Below are 18,412 nucleotides of genomic sequence, written 5' to 3' on the forward strand. Positions count from 1 at the left end.
ATCTATTTATTTATTTTCCGGGCGATGATAACGTTCAACCGTTTTTCGCCCTTAAAAAAAAAAAAAAAAAAAAAAAAAAAAAAGTAATGAAATCTATATTTTGGTTAGTGTTTATGACTCATGTTTGTTATGTAATTCCATTTTTTACAGTCTTTGAATTTGTGTATAATACTTTCTTATCTTTATTTAATAGACCTTTTCCCAGAAATGTTTATATGATTGAATTTCATTGCATTTAGAATAATTATTCTCAGCTGAATATAAATTAAACGTTTTCATTAGATAACTTTGCTATGTATCTATAGATATCAGTCTATTTACTATTTCTTGTATTATTACTATTTAAATATTATTGAAGCGATAATATTTATATATTATAATATAATATTTTTTTGTTTTTTGACGTATGAAATTTAATATATTCTCATATGGTTTATGCATTGTACTATTTAACATTTTCTTTATCATTAATCATATATTTAGCGTACCTAAGTACAATTAGTTATAATTTCAATTTGTAATCTCAGTACTCGGTTGTAATATTTTTAAACATGTCTTCAAATGAGGAGAGCGAGGAAAAGGTCTCTGAATGAAGCATGAGTCTCTTAAAAGCTCATAGACTTATCTCCTTACCTTTAATGTGAAAATCCAATCCTTATCCAATTTAACTTTGAGACTACAGAAGCTTGAAGAATGCTGGACAAACTTCAACGTCATCCAAATAGAAATTCAAGAAATTGCTACTAGTGATTATAATGAAAATGACGAAGCTGAGTACGTCTCATTTAAAGAGAGTTATTTTGATATCCGTGCTAAAATTGAAGATATTCTTTCAACCTCTAAAATTCCTGAAACAAGTAATCCTTTCGAGCTTTCTCCTGAACAAACTGATGTAACTGGTGTCGTTAAACTCCCACATATACCTTTACCTTCCTTTCCCGGCAATTATGAAGATTGGACAGATTTTCATGATATATTCGATTCTATGATAAGTAATTCAACAAAACTGCAAAAATACAAAAGTTTTATTACCTTCGTTCTTGCCTTACAGATGAAGCTCTACGGACTATCAAGGAAATCAAGGTCTCAGCATGTAATTACGATTCAGCTTGGTCATCTCTCAAACAAAGATTTGACAATAAGAGATTAATAATAAAGGCTCACGTACAGGGAATACTTAAAATTAAACGGCTAGATAAACCTTCAGCATCTGGATTAAAAAACCTATACGATACTATTTCGAATCATTTAACTGCTTTACGAAATCTCGGTGAGCCTGTAGGTCAGTGGAGTACACTTTTATTGTTCCTAGTGGTAAATAAATTGGATCTTGAAACTAGAGATCGCTGGGAAGCTTATAATACTAAACGAATTATAAATGAAAAAATTGAAAAGATAACGATATCACAAGTGAGATATCCTCAAGCTTCCTAAAGTTACAAGTGACTCCATATGCCTTTAAAGATTTAATGATGTTTTTAAATGGTCAGTTTGTCATTCAAGAAGTACGGGAAGAAAATCATCTATCTAAACCGCACATCAAAGGGACATTTAACACAAACAGTTATAAAAACTCTCGTGTCACTCAATCAGTACAAAGGACTTTCTGCAATACAAATATCAATTCGTTTAAACGTGTTTGTGCCATTTGTAAACAAGACCATGCAACCTTTTCTTGGAATCAATTGACTACTTGTACTTCCTCCCAAAGATATGCTAAGGTAAGAGAGCGTAATCTATGTTTAAACTGCTTGAAGGAGGGACACAAGACCATTCAATGTAAAAGCCCATATTCTTGTAAACAATGCAAAAAACGACACCATAACATACTTCATATTGAAAATTCACAAAAAATATCTAATTCCCAAGCGATTGGAAAGGAATCCGAACCAATGAATGCGCCTAATATTCTAGCTACCTGCTCAAACAAAAATCAAGAAGTAATTCTAGCAACAGCGATAGTGTTGGTTGCAGATTCTCAGGGTATTTATTATCCGGGTCGTGCCTTACTAGATAGCGGTAGCCAATCAAACTTTATAAGTCAGTCACTTGCTGCTGCGTTAGGCATTCAACAAGTCAAAACTTCAACATCAATAATTGGCATTGGGAACTCAAATACATCAGCTAAATATTCTGTACGAACTACTATTAAGTCAAGGTTTGGCAACTTTGAAGAAGAGCTAGAGTTATTGGTGTTAAAAAGGATTGCTCATGATCTTCCTACATCTTCAATACACAAAGAATTTAATATCCCAAATGAAGTAAATTTGGCTGAAAAACACTTTTACAAGAGTAGAGGAATTGACTTACTTATTGGTGCTAGTATTTCCTATTATACAATAATAGAAGGACAAATCAAGCTTGGCTCTAATTTACCAGTTCTTCAGAATACAGAGTTTGGTTGGATTGTCAGTGGGACGATGACTTCAGCTAAATCACGAGAAATTGAAACTACTTCCATTACTACTATTGCTCTTTGCAATATTGCTGCATTAAACGATTTAGAAAATCTTATATCATCATTCTGGAGGATAGAAGAACTACCATTAGAAAAGTAAAAAACGTTTGAAGAAGAAGCCTGTGAACAACATTATACTAATCATGTTAAACGTCAATCTGATGGCAGATTTATAGTCAGCTTACCATTTTCTACAGATCCTACTATTACTTTAGGCGACTCAAAGGAGCATGCGATTAAACGATTAAGGTCTTTGGAACAAAGATTTAGTAGACAACCAGAGTTAAACAAGCTTATACTGAATTTTTAAACAAATACTTGGAGAATGGTGAGATGGAACAAATAACCAGCCTTCATGAACCAAACCTTACATACTATTTGTCGCATCATCCGGTAGTTAAGGAGGCATCTTCCAGTACACGGCTTCACGTAGTATTTGACGCATCGTCTATAACATCTACCAACAACTCTCTGAATGATGTACTCATGATTGGGCCTACAATTCAACGAGACATTGTCACAATTCTATTATCCTTTTGTATTCCTATTTACGTCTTCACAGCAGATATAAAGCAAATGTATCGACAGATATTAATTGCAGAAGATGAACGCGATCTCCAGCGTATCTTGTGGAGGAATGATCCTGCTGAGTCAATTAATATTTATAGATTTAAAACTGTGACATATGGCACTGCATCTGCTCTATACCTCGCAATACGAACATCAGCTCAACTCGCAAACGAAGGAAAACAATCCTTTCCGAAGGGAGCTGAGTGTCTACTTCGGGATTTTTACGTGGATGATGTTTTGACTGGAAGTGATTCTCGTGAGCAAATATTCGAAGTACAATTGCAACTGATGTCTCTCCTGAAGGAAGGCGGATTTGAACTACACAAATGGTGTTCTAATGATCCTACTATAATGGAGAACATTCCAAATGAACGTCGTGAAACTGGATTTACTATAGAAGAATCTAGCGATAAAGCAGTTAAAACTTTAGGAATGTTTTGGCAGCCTTTCTCCGATTCCTTTAGATTTGAAATTAATCTAACGAAACCTCCAACTAGAATTACTAAACGATTTATTCTGTCTGATATATCAAAATTATTCGATCCTATCGGAATAGTTTCTCCAGTCGTTATTACTGCCTAACTAATTATGCAGGAGATCTGGCAAATAAAGGATCTGGGATGGGATGAAATGGTTCCTGAGAAAATTCAAGTTAAATGGACAAACTTCAGAAATTCTTTACAAATTTTGAATCATTTATCCGTAGATAGACGAGTTGCAAGTGGTAATACGAATCAACGGTATGAATTGCTTGGATTTTCAGATGCTTCTGAAAGAGCCTATGGAGCATGTTTCTATCTTAGAACCATTCAAGAAGACATTATCACCGTTAAACTGTTATGTTCTAAATCGCAGGTAGCGCCGTTAAAATATATATATTTACTTAGACTAGAATTATGTGGAGCTTTACTTATTAGCTAAACTAATACAAAAAATACGTAATGGATTAGATATTGATATTGCGAGCATCACTCTTTGGACCGATTCCACAATTGTTTTGCATTGGCTAAATTCGCCTCCTCAAACTTGGCAAACTTATGTAAGAAATAGAACATCACATATTCAAGATTTGACTCAGAAGTGTACATGGATGCATATTCGTTCAAGTGATAACCCGGCAGATCTAGTTTCAAGATCTGTGTGTCCTGATAAGTTATTATGTTGTGAGTTATGGTGGAAGGAACCTCGGTGGTTGTCAAAACGTCAACGTCATTTGACAGCTGAAAATTTAAATAAGGCAGAAATAATCTGGATCAAACACGCACAAGAAGAATTAGTGAAATTAAAAATCAACTACAGAATGGTAGGGAAGTAAGCATTAAATTAAAATCTCTAGTCCTTTTTTAGATGAAAATGGCATCATCCGTGTCGGTGGAAGATTAAAACACACCCTTATACCTCAAGATTTTAAAAATCCAATTCTTCTACCATACTCTCATCAAATAACAAAATTGATAGCTCTACATAAACATCTTAAGACTTTGCATACAGCCCCTCAGGCTCTTCTTGCAGCCATAAGAACCAAGTACTGGCCAATTAATGGTAAAATACTCACACGATCAATCGTTAGAAATTGCTTCAATTGCAGTAGAGTTGCTCCTAAGGCCATTCAACATTTAATGGGTGATCTGCCTTCTTATAGAGTGCAACCTGCATACCCATTTGAAAATTGTGGAATAGATGTCTGCGGCCCATTTCTTTACCATTGAGTTATGCAAAGAAGATCTACTCCAACCAAGGCTTATGGGGCGTTGTTTATTTGTATGTCTACAAAGGCTATGCATTTAGAATTGGTTCCGGATTTGAGTTCTAAGAAATTTATTGACGCTCTTGAAAGAATGATAGCAAGACAGGGTAACGTTAAACATATTTATTCTGACAACGGCACAAATTTTATTGGTGCTAATAATTTACTCCGTGAATTAAAACGAATGCTAGCTTCTGAAGATCATCGTCATCAAACGCATTCATTTTGTGCTGATAACGGTATAACTTGGCACTTTATTCTACCTCATTCTCCCCATTTTGGCGGGAAGCTGGAATAAAAACAATTAAACATCACTTAAAACGAGTACTGGGAACGAATATTCTATCGTACGATGAATTTGAAACTTTATTAATTAAGATTGAGGCTTGCGTCAATACCTGACCACTTACTAGTCTGTCTAATGACCCGAATGACCTAAGTCCCTTAACTCCTGCTAATTTCCTTACTGGTGGTAATCCTTTGTTCTCAATTCCTTCACCTGATTTATTTGTAGTAAATGTTAACCGACTTGATCAATGGCAACGTCTTCAACGTATGTACCAGAACTTTTGGCGTCGTTGGTCAAATGATTATCTATCAACTCTTCAGCAACGAAATAAGTGGAAGAAGGATTATAAACCTCCGTAGCCTGGAGCATTGGTGCTTCTTAGAGAAGAATTCCGGCCTCCTCTCCACTGGGAATTAGGTCGAATACAAGAAGTACACTACAGACCTGATGGTAGGGCTCACATCGCCAGCATTCGTACTGCCAAGGGAATAGTTAAAAGAGCCTTGAATAAACTCTGTCTCCTTTTTGATGCTTGAAGTCAGATACTTCAACGGGGGCGGCATGTTAAGCGTTTCTATCGGTTCGACCTCTCTGCTAACTGTTCAAGAGGGAGTGGGGGCAGTCTATTGCCAGTTGCGTTCCAGTCGCCGACTCGGACAGTCCAGTGCTGTTACTATACGTATTCTAAATGTAAATTTAAACGGCATGCTGTTTCTTATACTGTATATATGTTATACAATTTCAATAAACACAAGTTATAACTTATTGCATGAATATCTATTTCACCTTGCATTATTTCTCAAACAAATTCTTTCAGTAGGTTAATTTACCTACAACTTTCTTGTTTAACCATTTCTTTTGATTACATGTTTTTATTGTTCATTGTATGATTGTAGAAATAAAAATGCCCAGCAAGTGCTCTTTTCATTTTACTGCTTAATTAACTCATTATATCGCTTAATTTTATTTCTTTTTACACAGCCAAACTTACTGTGTTATGCTAAAAACAGAACTATTAAAAATACTGCATGCCAAACATTTAGTATTTTAAACTAGACAGAATTCTTTGCATCCGTAGGATTGTGTAAAACATAAAGTTTTCATTTGTAAATGAATGTGCAAGTGTTTTTCATTCCATATGTGTGAGTTTAGAATATCTATCTTAATTTATGTTTGTAGGTGACAAAATACTTAGAACGTCACATTTCAAACCTGCAAGTAAGTTCATGGCAGTTCAAGAACTTGTTCCAAACATCTGTGTTAGTTGCCAGTTAAATGGGCCACAACATAACTATGTTGATCAGAGCCAATTGCTTGATGTTCTCAAAAGCCTTCAGTATTGTCAGTTGATATGAAGTGTGCTTCATACCAATGCCATGGTATGAATCCACAAAAATCAATCCATTGGTTTGTGTTATAATAATGACTACATCTTTCATTATTAAGTTGCCTCTTAAGTTGTAACTCTTTGAACTACTTGCCATCTCTGTAACTTGTATTTTGTCACCTGGTTTAATTCATACTGGTTTATATATATGTTTATGCCAAAGTCTGGTCTTTATCTCATTGTTTAAAAGAAGATCATGACTATCTGCTTTAAATAATGCCATGATGCTTCTTACAAAATTTGTTTTTTGTAGTATCTCTGGGATAATAAAACATGATATATAGCACACACCTGGTCTGCAGAAAATGTCACCAATCATTTTCATTGAGACTTGCTAACTCATTATCAATTTATTCCTTAAAGTATTGTTTTCTGAAATTTTCCGTCAAAAGCATCAAACTGTTTTTTAGGTAGTTAGTTGTTTCATGTCATAAGAAAATATCCTTTCTAAATTCCTCTGTACAATAGATTCACTCAGAAAAATATATTCTTTTTCTTTAATGAGATTTGCTCTCTCAGGTAGTTAATCCCTGACACATTACTGTTTTAACAGTTTATGCTTGTAGTCTAATTTTTTTGGTGTACAAGAACAAAAACATATTGCGTATAATTTCTCTATGCATAAAATTATTTGATTGTTTTTTTTTGTCTTCAGCATTTGACTGGTTTGATGTAGCTCTTCAAGATTCCCTATCTAATACCAGTCATTTAATTTTGGTATACCTCTTAAATCCTACATCCTTAACAATCTGTTTTCCTTCATGGCACCCAGTCCCCCTAGAGGTTTGTTAATATTAATTGTTTGAAATGTTAATGGCATGGAAGTTGAGACTGCATCATATATGTCTTGACATTTATAAATTCAGTTATCAAATCTTTATGTTTTCCTTCCAGAAGGCTTCACCCACTAAAAACACTTAAGGGGTGTGTTGAAAGAAATGTAATAACAGCATTCCTAACATCTTTGGGTAAAAAGTAGAGATAAATTATACTGTTGGATAAAACACAGTGTGAGAGCTTAGTGCCTTGAAAATTCTTTTACACAAATACAGGGAAGTCTGAAAAGCATAATAGGGATTTTTTTTTTTAAGAATGATTGACTCTGAAAGAAAACACACCAAATAGTGATCTAACCTCAACCAGGAGGCACAGCCCCATACAAATTTAAAGATGCTGGTGGATACAATTGATGAAAATACTAACATGTAAGCAGGTCTCGTATTAAAAATAAAACAAAATATTGAACGTTATTTATATTAAAAAAATACTATTTATTCAAGGTTGTAGTATTTATTGCAACCTTGCAATAAATAGTATTTATTGCAAGGTCTTCATAAGGCCTGATTCCCAAACAGTAGTTGGATGTAGATGAGGCAGTAGTTGTAAAAACTATGGTTTTTGCTTCATCTGCATTCACTTGTAGAATCATTTACAAAACACTTGTAGAATCTTTGTATATCAGATAATTAGAACTCATTTTCCAGATTGGTTGAGTCTTGGCAGAAGAGTTACAACAGTGAAATAGCTCTTCAGCCCAAACAGAAGAACGAAGCAAAGAAATTATTACTTACCAAATGTGTAAGAAGAATTTTGCTGAAATGTGTAGAAGAATTCAAATTAATTATGTTATGCTTTTGAATAAAACTCAGCTGCATATATATTTTTATGAAAATATCAGATCTATATCAGATCTGTGGAAATTATCCCTTTTTTTAGTTGTGGAAATACACGAGTAGAAAATTTAAAAATATTATCTACCCCTATCAAAGAGAGTATATTATTCTTCTATAAAATATATGTTGATCTAATCTAGAAAATTATTACAAGTTAAGTTCCATTAGATGCCTATTGTGAGGATGAGGGAGGTTGAATTATTATAATAAAACTGAATACAAGTGTCTATTTGAGTTTTTAATTAAATTATTAAGAATTTATTTTTATATATTGACTGTTTGTAATGTATTTTACATTAGTTATTTCATTTTTTCTTTAGGTTGGAGGGTTTGATGGTTCAACTGGTTTGAACTCTGCAGAAATGTTTGATCCTCGAACTCAAGAATGGAGGATGATTGCATCAATGTCCACCAGAAGAAGTAGTGTTGGTGTTGGAGTAGTAAATAATCTTTTGTATGCTGTTAGTATTTTTGATTTTATATTTTCATTCAGATCTTGCTTATGTAATGGACTAATTTTTTATGGGTTTTTGTCACCAATAGATTTGTGTTTTATGGCCACCTGCTACTGTGTAGATGAGGATATGTATTTGCTTACCTTTTCAGCCTGTACATGGTACAGGTACAAGTAAACATACATGGTACAGTATGTGATTCAGTATTACAAGTAAATTTTTTATATTGAATTGAACATTTCTATTTGTTGTTCAAATAATTAAATTGTGTCAACCTTTTACAACAGAGGGGTTGATGTGGTACCTGGGCTCGACATAAGGTCTTTCTCTACATTACTGTAATTACTCTTACAAAAAGCAACTCAGACTAAAATATGTATGTTATAACTGAATTGTTTTACTGAATTATTATGTCATCATCACATCCATACATATAACTAGGACAGTTAGTTCAAAGTAGGAAATTGTATATCTCTTTCTAATGTAAAATGATGCTTAACACTGTTTCAGCTCACTAGGAAAAGTTGTTTTTCACAAATTCATCCTTTTCTTCAACGTATCTTTTTTTTTATTCACTTATTTTTCCTGATGAAATATTGAAACATTACTTAAAATTTTCATACTGATCATTTGATACATTAAAATGTAGAATTTCTGTAAGTTTTTTTTAAGAATATTGCTTAAGTTTTTATCTGTTTTCTACTTTAGAAATTTAATCATTCTGTGAAACCGTTTCATAGTTGCGTGGTATATTTATTATAATTCTGATTTATAAATCTTTCTGAAACTACTCCTTTCATTATTTTTTCCACTTTGCACCTATATACAAGTAGGTAAATTGAAATTTCTGCTAACAGAAGCTTGTTTAAGGCCTTTCAAAATTTACTGCTTGGCTTAACCTTTTCATTCAAAACAGGATATTTTGTTTTGTTGTTGGTTTACTGAGTAATTAATATCTTATCCAAAACATGATTTGGAGACAAAATTCTACAATTCCATTTTGTTTATTGTATTAATAGAAAGTTAATCTAATGTAGATTTGTTTTTTCTAAGTAAGTTATTTAACAGACATCTAATATTTAAAAAGTGGACCATAGAATTACACAAAATACAGGGTTATGGTATAGACAAACCTTATAGACAAATACAAAACTTTTCATGGTTGCTAGCAAACTGAATATCTTTCTTTGCTGAATTATGAATTGAACTAATGAATTTTTTTGATTGACAAGTTGAAATCCATGAACAATAATATTATACTACAGACTCAGAGAATTTTTGGATTTACGAAACTACCACTTGAAATTAGAATTTAAATATGTATAACATTTTTTTTTAACAGATATCTTCTAATATAGTCCAGTTCCTTAAGACACTCTCATGTTAGATGAAACTGGTTCTTCAAAATACTACAACAGTTACTTCATTTATTCTGTTAAGTGAGTAAATTTTTGTCCCATTTACTAAAATAATGAATAAATCCATAATTGTTTGATGGTTGGAAAACAACACCACTGAAGAGATGTCTGAAATTTTGCTGCTGTATTAAGGCGAATAAAATAGATAGCTTAAGATACAAATAAAGTTACCATTATATACTTATAATAAAGGTTGATTTTAGTGTAGTGATATCTGGAATATTTTTACTTTCCTGCCTATATAGCAGTTATAGCTATATAGAAGGGAAAGTTTGGTGATCAATCAAAATGGGGGGTTTTTGGTTTTCACAGAATCGTGATGAATTGACTCCTAAGGACCCTAGAAAACTGAAAAATGGCATTGGCCAAGATTGGGCATATCCAGTTTTCACCAAATCTTGACAAATTGACCCCAAAACTATTTGACTGATTTTCACCAAACTTTGGTAGAATATTTCTATAGTAGGGGCACTGATGCTACTAAATTTTCAATTCAAAAGGTTAGAGGGTGGGGAATATAGGGGGAAAAATGAAATCGTTTCCAGATTTTGCATAATTAAGATTATATATTTTTTTTAATGATTTTATGATTGAGTAAACAACTTTTGTAAAAAGATGTTTTGCTTAATTTCATCCCCATCCCTATAAATGTTTTGTTATTTTGTATAGTTGTAGAAGGCAGTACAAGGGGCAATTTTTTTGCATTTATTAAAAAAAAACTTTTTTGAACAATTATAAAAAAAATCTTTTGTGTTTTTGCTAAATTACACCACCACTCCAAAAAACAATAATAATTTTGAAACATTGTAGAAGGCAGTACAGTGGGTCTTTTTCGTTGCAGTTTTTTCTATTAGCACCTTGTTGGATCCATAAATTTGTTCCCCATCAAAGTGGGGTCTTAATCTAGCCACCCCCCCATTACACATCCCACATTCCACTTAGTGGCCGCACTACTGCTGTCGTCATCTGCTTTGTTGTGATGTCACAAGTGAGCAGTAGAATTAAATAATATTTAAAGTGTAATAATGTATTTAAAGTTGCTGCTAGTATTGCCATACTCGCACAAATGAAATACAGTTTAAATGAAATCACGTTTTAGAATCATTGAATTAATAAACAAAAAATATTGTATTTAAATAAAATGATTGATATGTTAAATTAAGTTGTGTGTGTATGTTGTGTATCAGAAAAAAGCTGCGTGATGGAAAAGTCCTACAACTATGTTGTCAGCTTTTTTTTATATATGATCAGATTAAAACTACCTAAGTTATTTGAATTATATTTTCATATTAGTATATTATTATTTATTATTGTATATATATATATATATATATTTGTTTGTATTTGATGCTCTGGAAAACGTTTGATAATAGTTGTTAGCTTACTTTTAAAAATCCAGGAAAGTGTGAACATGAACCATCTGTCATGGCAACAATTGAAAGTATAGTATAATTTATGTTGAATATAGTGAATGTAATTATGTTGAACTATAATCTAATGTATTAATTAGTTACTAATAAGTTATTTGTTTTCTTCAGCACTCACATGAAGAAAACTATGGAAAGTTTTAAATGATAAAATATATTTTTTCCTTAGGTTGGTGGTTATGATGGAGCTTCTCGGCAGTGCCTAAGTTCAGTTGAATGTTACTGTCCTGAGACTGACACCTGGACCCCAGTATCTGAGATGTCAGCTAGACGGAGTGGAGCAGGTATATTTGTTTCTTAAACATTTGAAATGGTAGTAATAGCAATACAATTAGTTACAAGGAATCTGGGAATTAAAATTGTTTAATAGTTCTTTTTTTATTTCTTCTAACAGTTCAGGTTTATGATTTAGTATGTCATCAGAATTTCCAAACAAGCTTAGCTGACTTTCCTTTCGTACACTTAATTCTATTATTACTGATAATCTAATTCTTTTTTTTTTTAAATGGATTTCTCAAAGTAATAGAAATGCAATTGAACTTTGTTACAATGATTTTGGGAACACGAATACTAAGGTAATAAAATTTGAATGAAATCTATCTTATATGTAGATTTATGCATATTAACTTCACTGATAAGTAATTTATTTCTTAATTTGATTAAAGAAATTTTGCTAATTAAGTGATAGGAAGTGTGTAAAATACTATAATGGTTACATTTAGAAGAATTGATTTTATATTTAATATTAATTCAATGATTCCGAATGGTTGTAATAATATTTTAAAAAAGTAATAGCATTTTAATTTCTCCTGTCTTGACTGCTGGATTTTTCTAAACATCTGTGTTCAGATTATGGTACTGTATACCATTATCGTTTTATGAATTCTTTCATGAGTAGAATTTTTTCTAATAGCATATTTTTTATATTTATTTTTTTTATGATAATTTTATTTTTTTGGTTTATTTAATTTTATTTGATATTAAAAAACTTGTACTAATTTATATTAACAAATTACATGTACATATCAAATAAAAATAAAAAAAATTGATATGTACATTTTATATTTTTTCTGTATTTCTCATTTATTAACTGTTAATTATTTGCTATGTGCAGTTCATTTGAAGTAGTCTTGAAGAACAATATGTAGAGTTAGTCCTTATCTCATTTAGTTTTTAGAATAAGAACAAATTTAGCTTATGGTTAATTTTGAACTGTACCTTCTATCCAGTTTGATCAAATATAAAATTTAAAATTATCATTTTGTGAAAACATTTGGGTTACTGTAGGATACAGAAAGCACAATATAGTTTAAGCATCAAATAGGTAGGTATGGTTCATCAACTTTAATGTATCAATAATATGGGAAAATAAATATTATTTTGATTGTATTTCAAAGCAGTCGGCAAATAAAAAAATAAAAGATAAAAGATTTGACCAAAGCTCACTTGAGTTAGTTCAATATTTTATTGGTTTCCCATTTTTAAATGTACCTGCTGAAAAATTTGTAAACTAGTCTTTTTAAAAATTTTAAAAATAGAAATAATATTTTTTATGAAAAATTATTGGTTAAAACCACTGAAATTATTGATCGTCCACTGATCAAAACTTTGTTAGCAATTTGGCGAAAAATGTTTGGGTGGGGGTTAGATGAAATTATTTTGAAATTGAAATCTGTTATGCAGATAAAACTGTAATTATATGTTATTTAACTTCTGATAAAAACATGAAGATTTAAAGTGATCAGTACTTTAAAAGTGGTCAGTGATTTAAAAGTAAGTACATAGAATAAAGCACAAGATAGATGTGCTTTTAATGATTTTTTAAAAAAAATTTTTAGAATTCTTTCAGATACCAATTTACAGTACTATCCTTTTGTACCACATCGAATTTCTTTTTCTTCTTCAAAAACCTCATCTGATAATGTTTCCTTCTCTTTTTATTTGTGTCACCTGATAGCTGTTTCTTGTCTCTCTATATTTTCACTTTCATAAATAACACATTTCTTCTTTTTTTCTGTCTGCTAGATCTATTTCTAATTCCCAGTAATCATATTTTTTCCTACTTCACTATATCTCCATCAAGCACTTCATTGGTCGATGGAGAAATTTTAAACCCATTAAGTGAGTTGTTGTATAGGAGAAAGAGCGCCCTTCCTACGTGTTAATAATTTATTATCAAATATTGGTACTCATCTACACTCTTGTATACTGTACTTTTGTTGTAATTTGCACTTATATGTTTATCTTACAATACTTATATGTTTAATGAAGAGATGCTTTCATCATTATCAAAATAGTTAATATTCAAATAGCTAATATTCATTTACTGGTCAAGAAAGAAAATTCTTCATTATGAAATCTTATTTTTCTTGATAATCCTCTTCATCAAATAAATATTGTCAGAAGAAACTTGCAGAACTGCTTGTGAAGATTGTGTCCAGAAAGGTGCTGTTTTATTATCACATTGTTTAGCCATTGTGTAAACATTGGTTAGTGATGTGAGCATTTCGTTTTGTTTAGAGTGTTATATAAATGTGCTTCTCTTTGTGTTAATATAAAATAATTATTCTGTGAGAACAGTAAGTAAAGAACTTAAGTAATGTACTTATTTAAAGATGAACCTTTTCTTTTATGAAATGTACATTACAGTTGCCTCTATTGTACATAATTGGAAAAAATTAACTATAATTCTATTCCTTACAGCAATTACGTTTGGCTCTGTCATAGCTGTAAAAATATCTAAAATTATAAATCTATTATAATTTTTTTGTTAAAAAACTGAATATCTGAATGGATTTATGTGAATGTTTTTAAATTAACTCTGTGAATATTTTTTGTTACGTTTAATACGTATGATTTTTCTTCTTTATAATTTAGAATGCTCCATTAAAATCAAAGGAATTTATGTAGACATATATAAAATTCACGATTGTGAGATTACATTTTGCGTAAGTGAATAGCAAGATATTAATGTTTTTCATTGTACAATAATCATCTGTTAAATAATAAGGTAACTTAATGATATACTTTGTGTATGTAAAAGAAATATTAAAGGTAACAAATTTACGTATACTTTAAATTAAGGGTTGTTATATATAAATATTGTACATGGAGATTTTGTGCAGTTTTAACAAAGCATTAAAATGTGATAATGTATTTATGCAGTTTTTATGAATATGGTTATATAATTTTGATTTTATTCTGTTAAAAAATAAAGTCCAATTTTTTTGGCAAAAACGAGCTATGTGTCGTTTTATTTTGCAATTTTTCCCAACAGTTATAACGATTTAATCTGTATTTAACAAATTACTTAGTTTTTGTTAATATTTCTTACGTTGCTTTCATAAGTAATTTTGTTAAAAAACTATTTTATTTAAAGTGCAATCAATTTTTCATTATATTGTTAAGGCAGCTGAGGGATAAGCTTGTGAACTTATCTTTCACTTTGGTGTTTATATTAATCTAGGGAAGCTTTAATTTTTCCTCTGATAAATAAAGTTTTCAGTTATTTGATTAGTTTTTAAATTTTAACTTAAGGAGAAGTTAGTGTTTCCATTTCATATTTATTACTCCCTTACATACACAGCTGTAAAATGACTGTGCATAAGAGATAACTCATGCACTTTTGTCACTATACACCTTTTCCACTAAGTTATAAACATTATTCTGTAATACTAATAGTCTACTATTATACAGTATTATATAAAAATAGAATAGTATATAAAAATAATAATGTATAGAAAACCAATATTTTGTAGCATAGAAATTTATTGTTGTTTAAAATATTATATCAGTAAAACTTGTTTTATTTTTGTAGAAGCTTACCTGGGGATTTTAAATTGAATAATTATAGAAGGCTTTATTGTTATATCAAATACTGATCGAGTCAGATTTCATTTTGTGTGTGTTTGTGTGTGTGTGTGTGTGTGTGTGTGTGTGTGAGCATGCGCATAAACGCACACTTGTCTCCACTTGTCTTGGGTTGCAGGGCACAGATTTTTTAGAGTATCACAGTAAAGCAAGGCATTTATATAGTTTCACCTCTCCACTAGAAGTCACCCAACAAAACCCATAGATAGTGCACATTTCAACGTGTTCTTAACTTAAAGACATTACACTGATTTGCATTGATTTTTTGTGTTGAATTTGTGGTTTAAAGCTTCCATTTTTTCGAAGATGTGTGTCACTATTCCATAGACAGCTATTTTGATTCTGTGGTTCAATTTTTATTACGATTCACTATTTGTCTCAAAAAATTGTCACCTTCATTTCTGTATCTGGTAAGAGAAGACTTAGCAGAGTGTAACTTGGTTTTATAAATCTTCATCAACATTTTAATCACTAAAGAAGAGAAAAATTTGTGATAGTTTAGGTTTTGTGTTATGATCGCGTGCAAAACTGTGAAATTTCACAAAACTCAGTACATAATGAAGAAATTGTAAACTATTGATTTTCTTTAATTTTTTCATGCACTTGCATAACAAATTGTTATTCACGATGGAAGGGTGCCCACTCCTTCTCTTGTCATGCACATTACTGAGTCCCTCATTGAACTATGAACAACCACACTCACTTTTTGAACATTTTCACCGTTCAGCATTTTCATCACAAAATTCGCTAGTTTGCTGATGAATATCTGTGCTTTGATGTTTCTTGCATTTAAAAATTAGATAACTTCCCTAATTTCACAGTTGATGGGATTCTTGACAGACTTAAACATCATCTTGATCTTTAATTGATTGATGATTGATAGAATGTTAGAAGGAAATGTAGAAACTAACAACAGTGATAGAAGAAAACTGCTTACTTTCTGGATGTGCTTTGTACTTAATGTTCATTTCAGTGATGAGTAGCAGGGGCTTAAACAAACTTGTGTACTATAAATTGTTGAGAGGGTTAGTGGCTAATGTAAATACAGTATCATTTTTATATTTGGTATTCAGTACTTTTAATGTAGAAATTATATAAATAAATTATTTTTTACAGATAAAAATCACATATTTCCCAAAAAATACTACCACTAGAAGGCTAAGTACATATGTAAATAAACTTGTTAATAAATAGCAGAAATATTGACTATGCTACAAGGCAGAATTGTGTCCAGAATTAAAGAACTATATAGCAGTGAATTAGACACATCAAAATAGACTGATTGGAAACATTAGTTTAGGGTGTACAGTTTGACTGTACTCAGGGAAATGATCCCAGGGGTCATCCTCAACCATCAGAAAACTAATAATAAAGATATTAAAGAAATTAATTTTTAATATCTTAATTAATGTTAATATTAATATATCATGTAAAAATGAATTGCCAGATTTCTAATTTCCTTTTTTTTTAAAATGAACTATTTATTTACAGTGTAATTTGTATTGCATGAAATCGTAACACAAAACCTAGACTATCAAAGATTCTGCTCTTGATTGGTGCCGAAAATGTTATGGAGATTCACAAAACCAAGTGGTTAGACTCTGCTAAATGTTTTCTTACCAAATATAAAATGGAGGTGATGATTTTTTGAGACAAATAGTCTATGGTGATGAAACTTGTGTCTTTTCACATCACCGCATAATCAAAAAATGGTTACTTAGAAAAAACGGATCATTTGAACTTAAATACTAGTATTAGGTGTGATACAAAATTGTTGATTGCTAACAAAATGACAATAGTTTAAAAATAAAAAATTTATTAATGGTTTCACACACTTACGTAATTATTTTATTCTTCTACATAATTACCATTTCGTTCCTTACACCTTTCATATTGTGAAACAATCTTCAAACCAACTGCATAAAATTCTGCCATCTGGGATTTTAGCCACTTTGTGCTAAAATTCTCAACCCTTCACTTTCCTTAAATCATTGAAATGCAAGCCAGTTTTTGAGGTATAGGAGGAGATGGTAATCACTGGGCGCAAGATCAGGACTGTAAGAGGGGGACGATCAAATATATCTCACCTGAATTTTTGAATTGTTTCTGTTGTGCATGCAACTATGTGTGGATATGTGTTATCGTAAAGAAGAACAATTCCTGATCTCATAATTCCCCATCGTTGGTTTTGAATGACATGATGCAGTATAGGAAGTGTTCACCACAAACTTGTGGTGTGATGCATGTTCCAGGTTCCATGAAATCAATTGAAAGCATGCCCTTTTGGTCCCAGAATACAGTTACTATGATTTTCCTTTGAGACTGGGCTTGTTTGATTTTTTTTGGTTTAGGTGAACCAGAATGATGCCACTGCATGGATTGTTGTTTTTGTCTTGGCATTGACCTATGAAATCCACTTTTCATCACTCTAATGGTACTGGGAAAAAAATTGTCTCCCTCATTGTTAAAGTGGTTGAAAGAAGCATATGCAGATGTCATTCTTTGCTGTGATTCTGTGAGCACTTGTCAACATTTTTGTCACCCATCATGCACACAGTTTACAGTAGCTTAGAGTGTCAGTCACAATTTTCAATGAGTTGTCTTTGAAACTTCTTGAAATTCAAAGATTGAACCATAAAACGATTTTAAAGTGATTTTCTACCAGTTCTGCATTCACATGTTTGTCATGATAGTCAGTCTAGACATATGCCTGCCAGTTCTCTGCTCATCATGAACATTTGAATGGCCTTCCTTATACTGACAACATCATTGCATCACTTTTCCTTCATTCATTGCAGTTTGCTAATATGTTTCACACAGATGACAGTGGAATTTAACAGTATTATGACTTACATATAAAAATCTAATCACTGGTCATATTTTACAACTATTGGGATTTGATATTACCACACTCATTTTAACACTCTGTCTCACAAGGGAAAACAAGAATGAACTGACAGCAATGTGGTGGTTACATGCCCAACAGACCACTTAAAGCTACTGCGTGTATGTGTGTGTATATATATATATATATATATATGTGGGTGTGTGTTATAACTCATCAGCCCTTACTTTTAAATAACGCCACATGTATATGTCTATCCCTGCCTTTTAATTT

General features: G+C 31.2%; 1 protein-coding gene across 2 annotated transcripts in view; it reads left to right on the forward strand.

The window, feature by feature from the left end:
- kel (kelch protein) overlaps nt 1–18,412 on the forward strand; it is an 88,003-nt gene that overhangs the window by 66,133 nt on the left and 3,458 nt on the right. For both annotated transcript variants that reach the window (XM_075374683.1, XM_075374691.1), the window contains exons 9-10: nt 8,445–8,585; nt 11,594–11,708. In XM_075374683.1, coding sequence (XP_075230798.1) covers nt 8,445–8,585; nt 11,594–11,708 — 256 coding nt within the window. The remainder of the gene's footprint in view (nt 1–8,444; nt 8,586–11,593; nt 11,709–18,412) is intronic.

The sequence above is a fragment of the Lycorma delicatula genome, chromosome 1, assembly GCF_047948215.1.
Source record: "Lycorma delicatula isolate Av1 chromosome 1, ASM4794821v1, whole genome shotgun sequence".
NCBI lineage: Eukaryota > Metazoa > Arthropoda > Insecta > Hemiptera > Fulgoridae > Lycorma > Lycorma delicatula.